Consider the following 18,295-nt stretch of genomic DNA (forward strand, 5'->3'; position numbering starts at 1 on the left):
GAGCTTCATGCACAGGTGAAACATTCTTTCATTCATACGAGTTTCAAGACAAAAAAAATATTTGTAAATTGTTGCTTCAATTTTGGCGCATTTTTTACAAAATGAGGGAAAATGAAATTTTTTTAACCCTTTCGCGTCATATAGAAAAATTGAAGCATGCGGTCTTTTTAATATGATTTTTATTCTATGGATGCCCTCAAAGGATATTTCTTACGTCAATCTAACTAGGAAAAAAAACTAAATTCAGTAAAATTCATTAGAAAAGAATGTCACACTATTAGGTAAACGTTTGACCCACACAACACAATACGAAGGGGTTAAGAAAAATTCTTTTAACTTCAACTTCTGTTTTATATAGTGTTTTTAAAGCTAGCAGGCTAATTTCGTTTTTATTTTGAATTTATTTCTTTTATTAATTCATTATTTTTTTTATTATTCTAATGTTCAAAATATAATGTTGACTGGATAATGAATGAATTATCGATTAGAGTTTTCCTTTTTGAGATAGTCAATAAAACAAGCGTTTGAAATTTAACAGAAACGTCCCTGAAAGCCCCAATGCGCTCATTTTATTGACTGTCTATGAAAAAGAAAACCTCCATCAACACGAAATAGTCGTTAAATATCTTCAGAATTTTTAGCTTGTTGAATTTTCCAAATTTTCATCATTTTTAAATCAAAATTATAAAGATGTAAGTTAATCACTTTACGTTGGAAAATTTCTTTGAACCACAAAAGATGAGAAATCACCAAAGTTTTTCTCAAAAATGAGAACAATGACGTCAGAAGCTGTATTTCTTGTCTCTTTCAAACATTCACGCATGTTGTTTCATGGATGTTTTGTGACAATTTCCTGCTTTAAAGGAGATAAAATAAAACAAGAGCGGAAACTAGAAAAAAGCACAAGAATAAAAAAACATGTTGCAATATTAATAATAAAATAATATTTATTCTGAATATTAATGTATATTAACTAAAAAATAATTCTATATGCTTTTTTTTAATACAATATGACAATATAAATAAATTTTTCATTTTCTTTACTTGATCTTTCTTCATATTTTTTTTTGTTAATCTTTTTTCTTCTCAGTTATGTAATGATAATGCAAAAATGGCAAAGTTTCAAGTAGTACAAAATATTTACAATTTGTGAAAAATAAAAAAGAGAAAATATTACGAAAAGCAAAAAGCTCCAAAAGATTATTTTTATATATTTAGATATAGTTTTTTTTATTGATTTTTCGCTGCTTTTGGTTGTACATTTAATGCAAATTTTATCATAATTTTATTTTTATTAAATAATTTGCATTTCTTTTTTGTTGAAATTATATTTTTTATTTTATTTACATTTTAGTTTTTTGTTTATATTTTGGAAGCAAAGTTTTTATTATATATGGAGGAAAAAAATGAAAATGATGAAAAATTTGAGAATTAATATTGTTTTTTTCTTTCATTTAATATTTTTCCTATCAAGACATTTTTTCTTTCAATTATTGCTTCCTAATTTTCCGTAGAAGGTCCTTTTATGCAAAAACTTTGCAAAAGAAAATTCCCTTCAACTGACTTTTCCTTCATAAATATGTTTATTAAGTTTTGTATGTATAAAAGTCGAATTTGCAAATTTAACATTTTCCTACACTAAACCTACGCGCCCTTACTTTTCCAACCACTCTCTACTTTATTTTCTTTTTAGTATTTCTTTGTTTGTTAATTTATCTACCTTCTAACCCTTCCTAACCCTTTCTACGTACCTACCTAGTCTATGTTCTTCAGCAGAGTTGATCATTTGTAAATTTAGTGCCGTCCAGTGATCCCCAAAAGGCCTTTTAAATAAACTGATAGAAAACTTTTCTACTTCTGTCTCTTTCTGCTGATAGAACACAGACTTTAGCAAAACGTCTTATACGACGTATAAATACGGTAAATTGGCAATTTCTTTTCTTTTGTTTTTTAGAAGATTAACTATTTCATTTTTGATTTATATTTCTCATTGTTTTAACTTTTCATTTTGCGATGATTTTTTCTCTTATTTATTTAATTTTTAATTATTATTTGTTTTTGTTAATAAAATGTAATAAAATACAAATTGTATATCATCACAAGTAGCTCAACAGCCTTTTCGCATTGATTTTTCCTACAATTTCATGATTTTTCTTTAAAATCTTTTAATTGAAAAAAAGTCTGTAACATTCTAAAATGCAAATATTAGTACAAAAAAATTACTCAAATAATTTTTCAAAAAAAAAGTCATTTCCTCAGAAAAACCAAGTTTTCCTCTTTCTCAAACTTTTCTTATTTTTTTTTTTGGAATGCTGTTTGATTGCAAAGAAATAAAGATTAGTATGAGTATTTTGTAGTTATAACCATTTAAAATATTTTTTCTTTTTTTTTTGTAAAATGAATAGACTCCTTTGAAGCTGAAAAAAAACTTCTAATATGTTGATTTCTGAATTTTTTTTTTTTGAAATATGAATTAAAATATTTTAAGAATATTCTTTTTAAAAAGAAAACAGAATAAATGAAAAATTAAGAATTTTCCTGAAAAGAAATCTTAATTTGACTGAAAAAAAAGTGAAATAGTTATAGTACAAAATCTCATTAAACTTTATACCATAATTTTATAATAAAAAAAAAAAAAACATTAGTTAACAGATATATTGAAAAAAAATACATTCTATCTACAACAAAATAGAATTAAAAAAATAATGAAAAATAACATTTAAAATATATTTCTAATTTATATTTTTACTCACCTTTCTTTCTAATATTATTTCTTCGTATTTTTTTTTATTATTTTTCCTTTGAATAGATTTTTTAAAAATAATATTTCATTAAACTATTTACATTTCTCAGCAAAAAAAATGATTGCGAAATTATTTTTATATAAAGATACAAAGAGCTTTTTTTTGCTGAAAGATTTACTTAACATTCTATCTTAGAATATAAATTATTTCATTAATTAGTTCGATTAGTTTGGTTAAGTAAGGTTCTTTTCATTTTGTGTAATTTTTAATTAATATATAATTTCATATTAATAGAGTTTACTTTTCTTTTCTTTTCAATTATTTTTTCTTTTCGTTCTGTTTTCTTTTCTTTTGTTTATTGTACGTTACATTCAAAAATACCTTTTCAATTAAAAAAAAAACGAAAGAAAGGAAGATCTTACACCTTAAAGTCATTTTTTCTTCATTCTCTAACATTCCCATTTTTTTTTATTAAATATAAATTATTGTTTTACCTTTTTTTTTTAATTATCCTTAAAGATTTTTTTCTTTACCTTTTCCCTTCATATCTTCGTATGCTCATCATCCTTCTGAGTAGGAGGACAAACTACTCCTTGTGGATCCAGTGAGATCCCGTGGAGAGGAATCAGTTGGAAGTGGAACAATTAAATTACCTCCATAGAGGGCTTCCATTTCTTCAAGTTGCTGAGCAAAAGTTTCCTCGAGACGCTACAAAAAAATAAGAAAATAAAAAAAATACAAAAATTTTAACAAAATAACAAAGAATAAATCAAAAAAAATTTCTCTATAAAAAAAATAAGGCCAATGATTTTTTTTTCTTCCAATTCTGTACAAGAAAAGAAATGAAAGATCTTATTCACATTTAACAGTGTATTTTGTGAAGTTTTTCTTTGCTTTATTTCACGTGTTTCTGTACATAAAATGAAAAATATATTCAATTTTTTTTTTGCAAATTTTTCATTGAAGTTTTTCTCTTTTTTTCTCTGCTCTTTTATTTACATTAATTTACAAGCAAAACAGGATTTATTTTCATCATTCTGTACAAAAGGTGTTTTCTTTGAAACTGGCAATAGGACAAAAAAGTGAGGTTAATTGGTCATTTTTTCTTTATTATTTTAATTGAATTTTAAAATATTAACCAAATATTAGGAAGATTTGTATAAATAATTACAGATTTGTAAAAATATTTTTAAAAAAATAAATTTTTAGAAAAAAAAACTAAAGAATTTTTGCAAAATTATACGAATATTAGCAAGTGTTATACAAAAATTAACCAACTTATGCGAATATTTACAAAATAGTACAAAGATTCGCAAATTTTAGACGAATTTAATCGAATATTTATGAAATTATACGAAAATTGGAAAAATATTACGAAGTTTTATATGAAGTTTAGGCGAATTACACGAACTTTACCGAAAGGATACGATAATTTTCAAATTAGTAGGAATATTTGCCAAATTGTACGACTAACCAAATTAGACGAATACTTGCAAAATTTGATACGAATATTCACAAAATAATAAGAATATTCTCAACATTGTACAAATATTCGTAACTTTTATACTAAAATTCGCCTTTTTATACGAATATTCAAGCTCTTTTGTTATTAATTTTTTGCCTCTTCCAAAGAAAACTCCCGTAAAACACATCACAAAACAACATGTGAACAAGTTCTTTAACATTTTCTTTTTACTTTGCACAAACTTTTTGTTTTTTTTTTTAAATTAATATTTGCTCACTAAAAGTGTGTTAATAAAAATAAAATAAAGAAATGGATAGAAAAGATTGAAGGAAGGAACCAACCTTTTTCTCGTGATCTGTTCTAAATCAGTCTCTCAAAAGCCACTTTTACATTCCCAAACACCTCGCTTTTTTAATGCTTAAATTCTTGCATTTGCTCCATTTTTGATAGTTTGTTTGCTTGTTTATTAGTTGAAAATGATGCTCACATGCAGTTTAGAACAGGATGCTTTAGCTTTTATTCTTTTTATTTGTTTAATTCTTATTTTTATTTTCTTTTGCAATTTTGGTTAAGAGTGGATGAGGAATGGGTGCGGGGTTAATTGGAGAAGCAATAAAATAATACACACATAACAACAGTTTGAAGTGATTTGATGAACAATAAAATAAGAAGAAGAACTGTCAAGGTTACATTTCGTTTAGTATCTATTAAATCTTCATCAGGCCCTCAGGTAAAAACTTTTTATTTATCTTTCAGCATAATTTTAATGTGTTTTCTATTAAATTGTTTTAATTTAATTGCAGATACACTACAATAAAAAAATCTAATAAAAATAGCTATTATAATTAAAGAAAAAATTATTTCACAGCGCTGAAAGCACTCAAGGTGAAAAACACAATAAAAAATATGAATATTAAGGACAATGATTGGAATTGAATTAAATTGAAACAAAAAAAAAACATTTTCCAATTATTGTAAATTAATAAAACTCTTAAGTTTGCCCCTTTAATTGAGAGTTTGTGATTTTGTTTTCTTTCCAAAAATTATCACGTTTTTTTTCTTAAGTTCTTAACAGTTTGTTAAAACAATTTTAAGAAGACGATAATTTATTACGCTTAGGGAATCTCCTATGCTTTGTATCACCTTCCAACTGCAAACTGTTGTTTACAAAAACAAAAAAAAACCAACATGCAATCCAATATATTCTATTCAAGGCAACATTGCACTGATGATCCATCAGTTTGAGTGAATGTGGGTGGAGCTTAGTTCACCAACCAATTAGATCTCAGCTAAATCCTTTGTTGAAATACAGATAAAGAAGAAGAAGAATTCGTAGTTTTTTGTGATTGGTTGTTAACATCGAGCAGACTGTTCATTGGTTAACCCATTTTTTGTCATTTGTCTTATCTGTCAGAACATTTTTTTAGAATACAGTGGGACCCCAGTACAACGACCACTCGGATGTACTCTTCACACTCATTATTTTCAATGCGCGAGAGTAGTTCAACCAAGCCGTCGTTGTACTGGGGTCCCACTGTATTAAATTTCACTTTTTCTTCAATTTTCTTTGCAATTCTTTTTCTCAATTAAATTATTTATCCAAGAAAACAAAAATGTTAATTCATTTTCATTCAATAGAAAAACTGAATATACGGTTTTTAATTACTATACTAGTTTTGAAAAATGACGCCATCTTTTTCTTTTTCAGACGACATTTTCATTTATTGTAAGAAACCTACTGAACCGATTTTGATGAAAATTTGTGGAAGTAATCTTCAAAGGACAAAGAAAATCGGGAAATCAATTTTATTCGCATCAGATTGTTTCTTTAAATTATATTGAGAAATCTTTAAAATCTTATCTTCAAAACATCTCAGAAACTTCATAACCTAAAAATTCCTTCTAGGTTATGTCTTTTCATGTCTTTTCAAATGCGCCTTATTGAACGCTGGCTTCTCCATACTGTACTGAGTTTTATAATTTTGTCGACAGAGTTTTCCCAATTTAATTACCTGCCTGATGAAGAAGGAATAAAACCTTCGAATTGTCGCAGACATCATTGTGTTTGAGAAATTGCTGTATGCCCTTCCACACTAAAATTTCCCGATTGAATCGTAAACATTTCTTCGGTTAAGAACGTTAAGAACTATCATTTTTGATTAGTTTCAGGTCAATCAGTAAACAACAGGGGTCGGCAATCAGAAATCGGTTAAATCGATTAAATGAAGCTTTGCTGCAAAGTTGCTTTGAATAGACTATAAATTCCCATTAAAACTAAAACTTGGATGTTTATCATTACATATAAACAAGAATTATGAGGAGAGGATAAAAATATACAGAGGATGTGGGATAAGGTTCCTGGGGGTAGGTACATAATATTTGGTAACAAAAATAAATTCTTTTTTCAGATAAAAAATAAACAAAAATACATAAAAAATCCCCCAAAACCAAAGGCAACAAAACAGAGAAAATAAGAGAGAGAGAGAAAGGAGTGAGAAAGTGAAGGAATGTTTAATGTTTTTTGTGTTTTTTTTTTTCTTTCTTTCAAATTATTTGATTTTTAAAGAATATTTTTGATTTTTTGGGGGTAAATTAAGCTGCAGAATCATCAACACTGTCCCCATGCTGCCAATTTGGACGTGAATCAACCCTCTTAAGTATGACTCTTGCTGCATTTGTTCTTTCCCGGTCTCCATTGCCATCAACAACAACACCAACATTATCTATTTGTGCATTTTGCTCATCATCAGCACCTGGCTGTTGATTTGATGTGAGTGAAACACGTGGGATGGAATATCTGGGTGTACTGGCAACAACCGGGGAGTCATGACCTGAGAAACTATTTGTCCCGCGTACATTGCCCCATTTACTGAAGCCCCCATCACCACCATCGGACACCATTTCCACACCAATCCTATCCTTTGTAACAAGTGTTATCCTCTCAATGCTCGTCGACGAGGAGCTTTGGTGCATTTTTGAGCGATTTGTCATTGCTTCCATTAAATTACTTGGTTTCTTTACCGGCATTCGTCGTGCCTCGTGGTGACTGCTGTAGCGTGCCATCAAGTGCACATCACCACCACCGATGCTGCTGCTTCCATTGCTCCTCCCCTGCTGCTGCTGCTGCGGGTGATGGTGATGGTGATGATGATGAATCGGTGGTAGAGATGCAATTGATCGACCAATTTGTTGACTTAGATTCTTCGCACCCGGAATGCGTTTTGGTTGCTCCTCACTTGAGGCACGTCTCAACTGTACCCCCTCATTGGTAAACACATACTTTGACGTGGCCACTGACTGACCACGTGCAACAGGTGGTGGTGGTTTCTTCTTCACCGGTAACGTTTGACTCCCACTCGTTGCAGCCACAACGCCATCAGTTGATGATTCCTCCAGCACGGAATCAACGGAATTTGCAAGTGAGAGCTTCTGATGACTAATATGCGGCGTATTCGGTACACTACGACTCAAATCGGGTACAGAACCATGCATTGAATCCCGTGAGGAGTGTGAAAGGGACAATAGTGTCCGGGAACGCGTTAAACTACCCAAAATGCCCCCATGGAGGCGCATTGGGCGCGAATTGAGGAGGGTGTTGTTGCGCAAATGTGCCGGTACAACAATATCACCATCAAATTCAGCCCGATCTGTTACCACATTGTGCTTCTTTTCATATTCATCAATCATGGCAGATAGGGAGATATTTAATTTCTGCAACAAATTATTTTTTGTTTTTGTTTTTGTTGTTGATTTGTTTTGTTTTAGCCGTTAGATATTTTTAAAAAAAGTTACGGGAAAATAATATTTTGTAATTACAAAGCAAAAAAAAAAGAGACTAAATAAATAAATTTAATTTTAAAGTTGTAAAAGAAGTTGTTTCTGTTAAATATTTTCTTTGTTTTTCATTCTAGAATGTAACGGTTATTATTTGAAATTCTGTGGAAAAATAACTGTCAAATTTGACAGATGTAATTTTTAAACGTCACAGCTGAGACACATTTCATTTTGAAAAAGAAGAAACTTTTAATGTTTGTTCTTGCAAGCAAAAACAATTCTGGAAGGTTTTATTTCTTGCCATTTCGTGAGTAAACAATTGTCAAATTTGACAGATTGAATTTTTAAATGTCATAGCCGAGACAGATCCTTAACAAAATCACTCAATATATAATTTGTTTTTGCAAGAGCGAAAAAAATAATTTGAATGATTTATTTTAACATTTTCTCAAAAAGTAATTGTCAAATTTTATTAGTTTTATAAAAGAATATCGATTTAATTAAATTAGTTCTTGCAAGGAAAAACATTTTCTGTCTGGAGCCTTTTTGGCAATTTTTTTTTAAATAACTGTCAAGTTTGACAATTCTAATTCATAAACGACATAGTCCAGACACATTAAATGTTTTTCAATGAAAGAAAATTTGATTATTTGTTCTTTTAAAATTTACAGCAGGGTTTGAGTCATTATTTTAAAAGTTTTCTTTCACATTCTGTGAAAGAATAACTGTCAAATTTGACAGGTGTAATTTTTAAACGTCAAACCTGTGACACATTTCGTTTTGTAAAAGAAAGAACTTTGATATTTTATTCTTGTTACATAGGAAAATTAGAAAATTATTTTTTATTATTAATAAATTAAAGTTAATTTCAAGTTAAAAAGAAAATATTTTTTACAAAATCAACTTCTACTAAGGGGAAAAAATAATTCTTACTCCAGCTTTGTTTTAAAATTATTTTCCTCTAAAAAAAACCTTTCAAAAATAAAAATAAATAAATAAATTTCTACATTAAGTCTAAACTACTTCAAACTAATAAGCAAAAATAAATATTAAGTTCGAAATCAATTAAAATTAAAATTTCTATTTTTAAAGGGAAAGTAATTTTTTTCAAGTGTTTTATACTAAATTTTTCTTCTTAATAGGGGGGAGGGGTGTATTAATAATAATAATTATTAGTATAAAATAATTAATTGAGAACGCAATAAAAAGAATGCATAAAGAAGCAAAATAAAATAATAAATCAATCAATAAAACTCATAAAGAAATCAAAATAAAATTCTCAAAAAAAAAGATTTTTTAGTGCACAAAAATAAATCAATAAAAAATATTTTTTCATTAATGCAACATACCTGTTTACGTGGGAGTAATTGTGCCTTCCATTCACGCAAATCACGCTGGAGAGCCTCATCGCATTCACGCAATTTTGCCGTTTCGTGCTCAAGCAGAGCCTTACGCTTCTCATTTTGCAGCTGTTCCAATTCCCTAAATGGTGGAAAATTGAAAAATTCTTATTCTTTCATTTTCTTTTTTGTTTATTTTCCTTTTTTTTTTAAATTGAAGGAAAAGAGAAAGAATACCCTACCTGATTGTCCCTTCAGCTGTTGCACGTAACTCTTCCAATTGCTTCATGTGCTTCGTCTCAAAGCGCTGCTGTTCCTGATTGTAGCGCTTCTTCTCTTGCTCTTGGAACTAAATAGAAGACATTTTTATCATTAAAAAAAAATGCAAAGAAGTTGTCAAAAAAAAATTTAAAAAATTTCTTAGAGATCTCGAAACGTCTAAAATTATTTTTTTTGCCAGAATTCTTTAACAATTTAAATTAAAAGATGGTTAATTATTAATCAAACTGATTGATGGACAATAATTGCTCAATTATTGCTCAATAACTAAAAATCTTTTGCTGCGCAAAGGAATAAAATCAATTTCGCACGCTCCGCTCTTACTCTTGTTGATTCAGAAAAAAACTTTCCAAAAAGAGAGCTTCTAATAAAATTTATTAGAAAAAAAAGACAAAATATTAAAAAAAAAAAAATGACCAACAGATTGACCAATTATTATGCAAAAATTGTTTGATTGACCAATGTTTGAGCAAAAATTGACTAAGCGATTTATGAAGAATTTAATGAATAATATTTTGTCAATAGTTGATCAATCCAATATCAGGCATTGAGTTAAATTTGCCTCAATATTCATAGTGATAGTGTCAATATTGAGCCAATATGGGCCTGTCCGCACCTATGATCAATTAATTATCAATTAGATTTAAACAAATTTCACTAACCATTGATTAATTATTAACCTCAATATTGAGTCAATGTGGGTCTGCATAGATGATCAATTATTGAACAATCATAATTGGCCTGAGATTGACCAATAATTGATCAATGATTGATCAATTGCTTGACAGGCTCAAATGATATCAATTATTGATCAATTTGATTGATTCAATCATGATTGAGCTTCTATTGACTCAATCATTTGTTTACTGGATTTGAACAACTAACTTAATTGCTTCCTTTACTATTTATCAAACTTTAATAAATCTGATTGACTCAATCGTTATTGAGCATTTCTGGGCTCCTTTAAAATAATTCCTGGGGCTGGGATATTAAATAAATAAATAATGTATAGTCAATAAACAGCAAAAAATACTAAAAATTGTGGTGAATTTCGTTTCTATCCAAGGGATGTTTCACTCAATATTCACTAGGTATTCATTTGAGGACAATATTAACCCTTGGAGGATCGATAGTTCTAACTTCAAAACTTTGATCTTAATTTTCTCCAAAAATGATTTTTTTTGAAGTTTTCTTTTTCAATAATAAAGATAGGGGTAACTGGGGTAAAATGGTGAATTTGAAAAAAAATAAAAATTAATAACTCAAGAAGCAGTGAGAGCTAATCTGTCTAATTTTGTCAGTAGTTGCACTTTATACCCCTGCCTAAACCTAGAAAGTTTCATAATAATTGATCCAATATTTTGGCTTTTATTTGAAAAACAAATTTTTCGAAGCTCAAAGTTACTCTGACCTCTCAACTACAAATTAAGTTTTTTTGCGAAATTCTCTGCAATTTTTTTTTATCCAAATGCATTTTTAGATAGAGTAACTATTACTAAACACGAATTTAATCTGAATTTATCAAAAAAAAATTCCGAGTTTTCCCGTAAAACACTGATAGTAAAAAGTACAGTTTGGGGCAAAATGGTGAATTTGATGTTTTTTTTAAAATAACTTTTTAAATTTTTGAAAGAATAATTTCCCTTAATTAGTATAACTATTATATACAATTTGGGATGTTTAATCACTTACTATTACCAATTTTTATAACCTACAAAAATAAAAAAGGCAATTTCTTAAATTTAACATTTTTTTTAATTTTTTGTATTTTTTTTATTAAAAAAAGTTTTAATTGGTACACAAATCTCTCATTCTCAATAGATATTATAGTGCCTTGCTAAAATAATTTCATTAAATTAAGATTAGCGAACAAAGAACGCAATTAACCGTTTTACCCCAGGATTTTTGGAACAGGAAAATTTGGAGGGTTTGGAAAATGGCCTGAAAAAGCATTTTCCCATTGAGATCGAGAAAAATCGTCTGAGACAAAGTTGTAGCCCGGAAAATTTCCTATAAGATAGTTCTCATGGGAAATCTCAAATATTTCCATGGAACTCAGGAAAAATTATCTCCCAAAAATTCACCGAATTACCCCAGTTTCCCCTATTAATAAAGATTTTAGTTCTGTGACAATTTAATTAAAAAAATTGATTTGGCCACGGTGGCCAGAAAAGTCCTCCGGAATTAAAAATACCTTCTTTTTGCAACAATTTCTTTTTTTTTGGGGGATTTCTCTTAGCTGAAGTCTTTTTAAACCCTTGGAAAATTTTTCTAGCCACTGTGGCCAAGTTAATTTTTTAAATAATCAAAAAATGAAATCTTTTTTAATTATTTTAATTTCTTCCATATTTATTGAGTAAGTAAGTTCAATTACTTCAAATTCGTTGAAAGAAAACTTAGAAAAATATTTCCTTTTAGAGATAAAATTAAATTCTAAATTTGAGGTTAGAAATATCGGATCCTCCAAGGGTTAAAGGGAATGCACCGTCGCAAAATCTCCCAAAAAAATACTCAAATTTAAATTGAAAAGAACATAATGCGAAACATCTCTGTATTTAAGCAAACTTACCCTCTTTAGCTTCTCCCTTTCGTGCTCCGGATCGAGATGTGTTGATATTCTGAGGGATTCCCTGAACATTGCATCACGTACTTTACGTTCCTTCTGTATTCGCTTCGGTAGGGCACGTCTCTCAATTGTCTGCCTCTTCAGGAGATCCTCTTCCTTTCGTTGTAGCATTCTATGTAACAAAATTTATTAATTTCTTCTCTCTTGAAATCTCATCCCGTACGCACGTCTAAAAATATCTTTTTCTAATGGCGAAACATTAATTTGAAATAAAATTTATGAAATTTTGACTTTTGCGCCAATTGCGTAAGACTTTATTTTTATTATTTATTTGCCCCTTGTGGTGTTGAAAATCAAAACAATCCATCAATGAAGAAATTTTATTTTTATAACACAGAGCCTAAACCAGGTGAACCACCACACCCCCCATTGAGAGTGAGTAGAAGTAATAAAACTCACCGTTTTATTTGGTCCAACTCCTTCTCATGACGCACAATCATCTGATGACGCTGCATGAAGCACATATCCTTGACACTCCTCTTGGCCAATTGGTGCTTCTCGTGTATTTGCTTCTCCTCCAATTCCCACAGCATCGCCTCACGTGTTCGCATTGCCGTCTGCTTCTGCTGCAGGTAGTTCTTGTCAATTGTTGCCAAACGATCGCGATGCTTCTCACTCAGCCGCCTAAGGGCAATTTCGTGACTCTCACTTAGCGACGACAGGAATGCCCGTTCCTTCTCCTCATGTTCCGCCTCCATGGCAGCTTTGCGCTTCGGGAATTCCACCTTCCGCCTGTCCTTCGGCAGCAAATCAATCTCCTGCTTCAGCAACTTTATCTCCTGCTTCAACCCATCACGGAACAACTTCAGATCACGCTCCTGCTCAGCACGAATCTTCTTCGATGTTGCCCGCAAATCATTCTCCTGCTGTTGCTCAGTCTTTTCAATGAGTTGCCTATGTTGACGCGTCAGCCCATCCATATCCGCCTCATACGTTCGCTGCAATGCAATATGTTCCTGTTCGAAGCGCCTTTCCTGCTGCTCCTTCGCCAATTGCTCCTTAATTTGCACATCCTGAAATTGCTTCTTCTCAATCTTCTGCAGTAGCTTTAGCTCACGCAACTCCTGCTTCCGCATAAAGTGATCATCGTACACCTTCCCACTCTCATTGTCCCCATAGATGACCCTACTTGTTGTCGTTGTCACCTGAACACCGTCAATTGTAAACTTTCGCGTACGCTTCCTTGTTTTCTTCTGCAAATTCCTCAAATGAATCTCCTCCTTTGTCTGCTCGGCACGCGTTCGACGCACAATGACGGCATTCTCATCATCTCGACTATCATGACTAGCTGTTGTTGCAATACTCTCAGCATCACTACGATCCTTCGTGTGGTGTTGATGATGATTCGTCGTAGCTGTTGCTGATCTCATTGAACCAGATTCACTCTGTGTACGCGAATCCATACTCCCAACGGAACTATCTGGAGAATTTCGCTTATCTGGCTTCTTTTTCTCCTTATTCACAATTACACACTGCAAAATTAAGGAATAAATAAATTAGAATTGGGAATTCATAGAAGTCTGTCTAGAATCGGGAATTAAAAGTCCAGATTTACATCAGAAAACTTCATAGAAATAGTCTTGAAGGAAGACTGCTAAGGTCTGAAAAAAACAGGCTTTAAATAAGTCTGCTTAGGTTTGAGAAAACAGGCTTTGAGGAAGTCTGCTTAGGTCTGAGAATAAGGAGTCTAAACTTGCGTCTAAAAGATCGTCGAAATATGCTTTAAAGAATTCCGTTTAGGTTTGAGAACAGACTTTTAAAAGTCTTCTTTTGATCTGAGAATAAGGACTCTGAACTTACTTCTAAAGCATCGTCAAAACAGACTTTTAAAAGTCTTGTTTTGATCTGAGAATAAGAAGTTTAGACTTACGTCAGAAAACATTGTCTAAACAGACCTTAAAGAATTCGGTTTAGATGTGAGAATAGGAAGTCTAGACTTACGTATAAAAGATCGTCAAAACAGGCTTCAAAGGAGCCTGCTTAAGTCTGAAAACAAAACAGGCTTCAAAGAATCAAATAAGAAGCCTGTTCGAACATAAAATTCAGAAATCTCGTTCGAATAGATCACCACAGTAGGCTAACAAGAGTTTGTTCAGATCTTAAACTTCAGTATACTAACTTTGTTAAAAATTAACGTCTGAGCAACCTTTTCAAGAAGTCTGTTCCGATCTGAGCTTAAGTATTGGTTTACGTCAGAAGAAAATAGTCTTTGAAAACCAACGATGATTGTCCAGATCTAACATTTCAGTTTTTTGAATCATGTCAAAATTAAAGGTTTGTAATAGATTACAAGAAGCCTGTTTGGATCTGTTAAATTGAAGTCCTAATTAGCGTCAAAAACATTATATCTGAACAAGCTTCAACAAAACCTGTTCTAATCTAAGTATCTAACAAAATCTAACACAGATTTAAATATGAAGACTGTTTAAATGTAAGACAGATTATACTAGACCTAGGTAAATAAAATATATATATAAATGCATAGATATATACATTATATATACATATAAAAATGCAAAGATAAATATTAAATATAGCATGGATGGAACAGTATAAAGCGAAAGAACGGTAAGTAAAACTTACGGGCTGTGATTCTTTCTTTGTCAGTGAAATGTGAAGATGGCTGAAAATTGAGGATGGGCAAATTTTGAGGAGAGACTTACTCGCGAGCCGAATCACAGCCAACGCGCAGAAATTTTAAAGAAAGCCTTAATCGTGGCGGGCGTTGGCTGTGATTCAGCTCACGAGTAAGTCTCTCCTCAAAATTTGCCCATCCTCAATTTTCAGCCATCTTCACATTTCACTGACAAAGAAAGAATCACAGCCCGTAAGTTTTACTTACCGTTCTTTCGCTTTATACTGTTCCATCCATGCTATATTTAATATTTATCTTTGCATTTTTATATGTATATATAATGTATATATCTATGCATTTATATATATATTTTACTTTACTTTTATGTATATATAAAACGCCCCGCTTCGCGGGGCGTTGGTCTTATACAACTCAAGATATTACATGTTAAATTTAAAACGCGATATCTCCGGAACGGCTACATAGATTTTCTTCATTTTTGGCATGATAAAAGATATTATAGCCAGCTATAACATATCAAAATTTGAAGCAATTCTATAAAGCGGTGCTCGAGATATTAATCGAAAACTCATCGAAAATTTTGTTTTCGATTTTAGCGCCACTTGCGGTCATTTTTTGAACTTGCAATGTTCCGAGCAGTTGTAGGGCTCATTAATATCTTTCATTTGAGCCCGAGTTGATCAAAATCGGTCAAGCCGTTCTCGAGTTATGGCCGATTTTCGATGAAAAATTGTGGCGGCCATATTGGCTAAACGGCTTGGCCGATTTTCGAAAATTAGGTATCGTTGGAAAGGTCTTGATGGCCCCTACAACATATCAAAATTTCAGACCTCTAGCTATAATAGTGACTGAGATATAGCGAAAACAAAATTTGGGGGTTATTCAAAATGGCGGACGGAGGGGTGGGGGGTCGGATCTGACTTCATAATCGGATGTCTTCCACCCGATATATGAACTTTGCCGTTTACCGCAAGTCTCTATCTATTACCATTCTCTCACAATTTAGCTTTATATTCCGGCCGGCCAGCCGGCCGGCCGGCCGGCCGGCCGGACACATTTTTGGCGCATACGTTTTTTGGAATGTAGGGACCCTAATTCGTGCTCATCCCAAGTTTGAGCCCGATCTGACGACTTTGCATTTTAGAGTGTACACAGAAGCTGTGCTTCTTTGAAGAAAGAATCACAGCTAAAAGGAAAACTTCAACGGAATAACAAGACTAAGAAGTAAGTCAGAGCTTTTCTTACCTGTCCATTAACCCTGGATGACGGCTTTGACTTTACTTCCTCGCTGGATTCACTATGTGTTACGGAAACATTGGACAAGTCACTTGTGGACTCGTATTTTGGCTGCTTTGGCACATTTGACGAATCCTTCACCTTCACCTGCTCCTCACCCACCGTTACGACTGAAACATGCGTCGTATCGAGCGCTGAATCTTGCTCTTCCTCCTCCTCCTCTTCCTCAACAAAACTCGAACTAACAATTAGTACTTCACTCTCATCGAGTTTCCGTGCTGTTTTACTCGATGCACTCTTCTCTGATCTATCTGCAAGTACAATTGTACCCGTTGCGGGCTTTTTGGGTGTACTTTCCAAACTATCCAGGGAAACAAAGTCATCTTCTTGCGAATTTTCATTAACATGCGTCTTATTGAGTTCATTTGACACAATAACAACTTCATTCTGGGCATCAGGGACGTATGGGATGGAATTGTCAATGATTACGGGTGGATGACTCGTGACAACGGTTACTTGACTTATATTGCTGGCTAGACTATTGGACGGATCGGGTTCGCGGGAATTTATCGTTACTGTTGACGTATTGGGGCTGTTGACGGCGATTGAATTTGAAAATGACGGCGAGGGGGTTTCACGTTCGTCATTTGAACTCGCTGTACGGCTTACATTTGACTTAATAACAACCCCGTCGGCATTCTCTTTACTCGCTTCCGCTTCAATCGTCTCAGCTGGTAATTCGAGAATCTCCTCCAATTCCGTTGACTTCCTCTGTTCTTTTGCATACTTCAACACCGGAGGACTGGGTGCTACGTCCTTCTTTGTTGTTTTGGTTGTTACTGGCTCAGTGGGCGGTGTATCGGGGTGATCAACAGCTGGAACGACAGGCTCCTGCTTCACATCCGTCGGCGTGGCAGGTGGTGTTGCAATGGACGGTGGACGAGGTGCAGGACCTTTCTCCTTCTTCACAACAGCCTTCTTCTCTTCCTGCTTCGCTTCTTCGGGGCGTTGCTTCTCTTCATCATCCGCGGGAACGGGAGTTGACTCTTTGGAGTCTTTGGGTGTTTTTGATTGTGAATCTGGAACTACAAGTTCTGTTTTTACGAAAATATTTCTACTTGTTTTTGCTGCTTTCCCTTTAACAAGCTGATGACGCATTTATTTGTAATGAATTCATTAAATACTAATTACAAAATTTGCCGTGTAGCAGTTAATTTGGATTTCATAAATTCATAATTCAAAAACACGAGAGAGAAGTGTGGGGGTGAAGAGGAAAGAGAGAGAGAGAGAGAGAGAGAAAAAATAAAGACCAACAACACCTCGTTGGCTCATATAAAATTCCATTATCAACCATTTTTCTCATTTAATATATAGGTTAATCAAATCCCCGTGGAATTAATTGAAAACAAAAATTTGCAGAAAGTTTGGAGTGTAGCTCTCTCCTCATGTAGCCAAAAAGTCTAGAAAATCTCTGTTAAAAAAAGAAGTAAAAATATGAAGAACAAACGATGGGCTCACGGCAAATCACGAAAAAAATGTTAAATAAACATTTAAAGTCAATAAAAACTGCTTGAAGGATTACAAAAGAAGAGAAAAAATCTCTTTTCTTACCTTTTTCAGTTTCTTGACTCTGCACAGATGAAGAATCATCGTCAAGATCGAGCGCTGAATTGCGGGGTTCCTAAAAGGGAATTGTTGAAATTAAATTTTTGTTTGCTTTATTTTTCAATATAAAACTTAATTTTGAATCTCTTTGTTGAAAGGAAAGTTTGACAAAAAATGTTTTAGAATCGTTTCTTTTTGATAATTTGAAAGTGCTCAATTGGTATTCATTCAATTAAATTTCAAGTATTTTTTGTTAAAAAAAAGTTGATAAAATCAGCAAAAATTAATTGTTTGCAAACCTGGCTTAGAATTAAAGTATATTTATTTGATTCAAACTCTAGTACTGTCAAAAAAAAATAAATAAGGAAAAGCCCTTTGATAGTTTTCTTATGTTATAAATAGTTTAGCATAAAGTGTTGCGATACCGAAGTATATGCGAAAGAGTAAAAAACGCGGTTTTACTGCACAGTGATATTTGAAACTTTTTTTTCATCAATTCTTCATTGCTTGACAATTAAGAAAAGATAAAAAAAAAGAATTTGTTCTGAAATTTCAATGATTTCAAAGATTTCTTGGTCACAGAATACGACTCAATACCTGAAATATAAAACATTAAGATTTCATTGAATA

General features: G+C 32.0%; 1 protein-coding gene across 2 annotated transcripts in view; it reads right to left on the reverse strand.

The window, feature by feature from the left end:
- Nucleotides 1-921: 921 nt before the first annotated feature.
- LOC129795390 (STE20-like serine/threonine-protein kinase) overlaps nt 922-18,295 on the reverse strand; it is a 30,038-nt gene continuing 12,664 nt past the window's right edge. The window contains exons 4-10 of one of the 2 annotated variants that reach the window (XM_055836626.1): nt 17,672-17,741; nt 16,070-17,145; nt 12,628-13,700; nt 12,172-12,340; nt 9,566-9,672; nt 9,333-9,465; nt 922-3,452 (exon numbers count right to left, since the gene is read on the reverse strand). In XM_055836626.1, coding sequence (XP_055692601.1) covers nt 3,306-3,452; nt 9,333-9,465; nt 9,566-9,672; nt 12,172-12,340; nt 12,628-13,700; nt 16,070-17,145; nt 17,672-17,741 — 2,775 coding nt within the window. In that variant the 3' untranslated portion in view covers nt 922-3,305. Of the gene's footprint in view, nt 3,453-6,719; nt 7,921-9,332; nt 9,466-9,565; nt 9,673-12,171; nt 12,341-12,627; nt 13,701-16,069; nt 17,146-17,671; nt 17,742-18,295 lie in introns of those variants that run through there. The other variant, XM_055836625.1, reaches the window with a different exon arrangement.

The sequence above is a fragment of the Lutzomyia longipalpis genome, chromosome 4, assembly GCF_024334085.1.
Source record: "Lutzomyia longipalpis isolate SR_M1_2022 chromosome 4, ASM2433408v1".
NCBI lineage: Eukaryota > Metazoa > Arthropoda > Insecta > Diptera > Psychodidae > Lutzomyia > Lutzomyia longipalpis.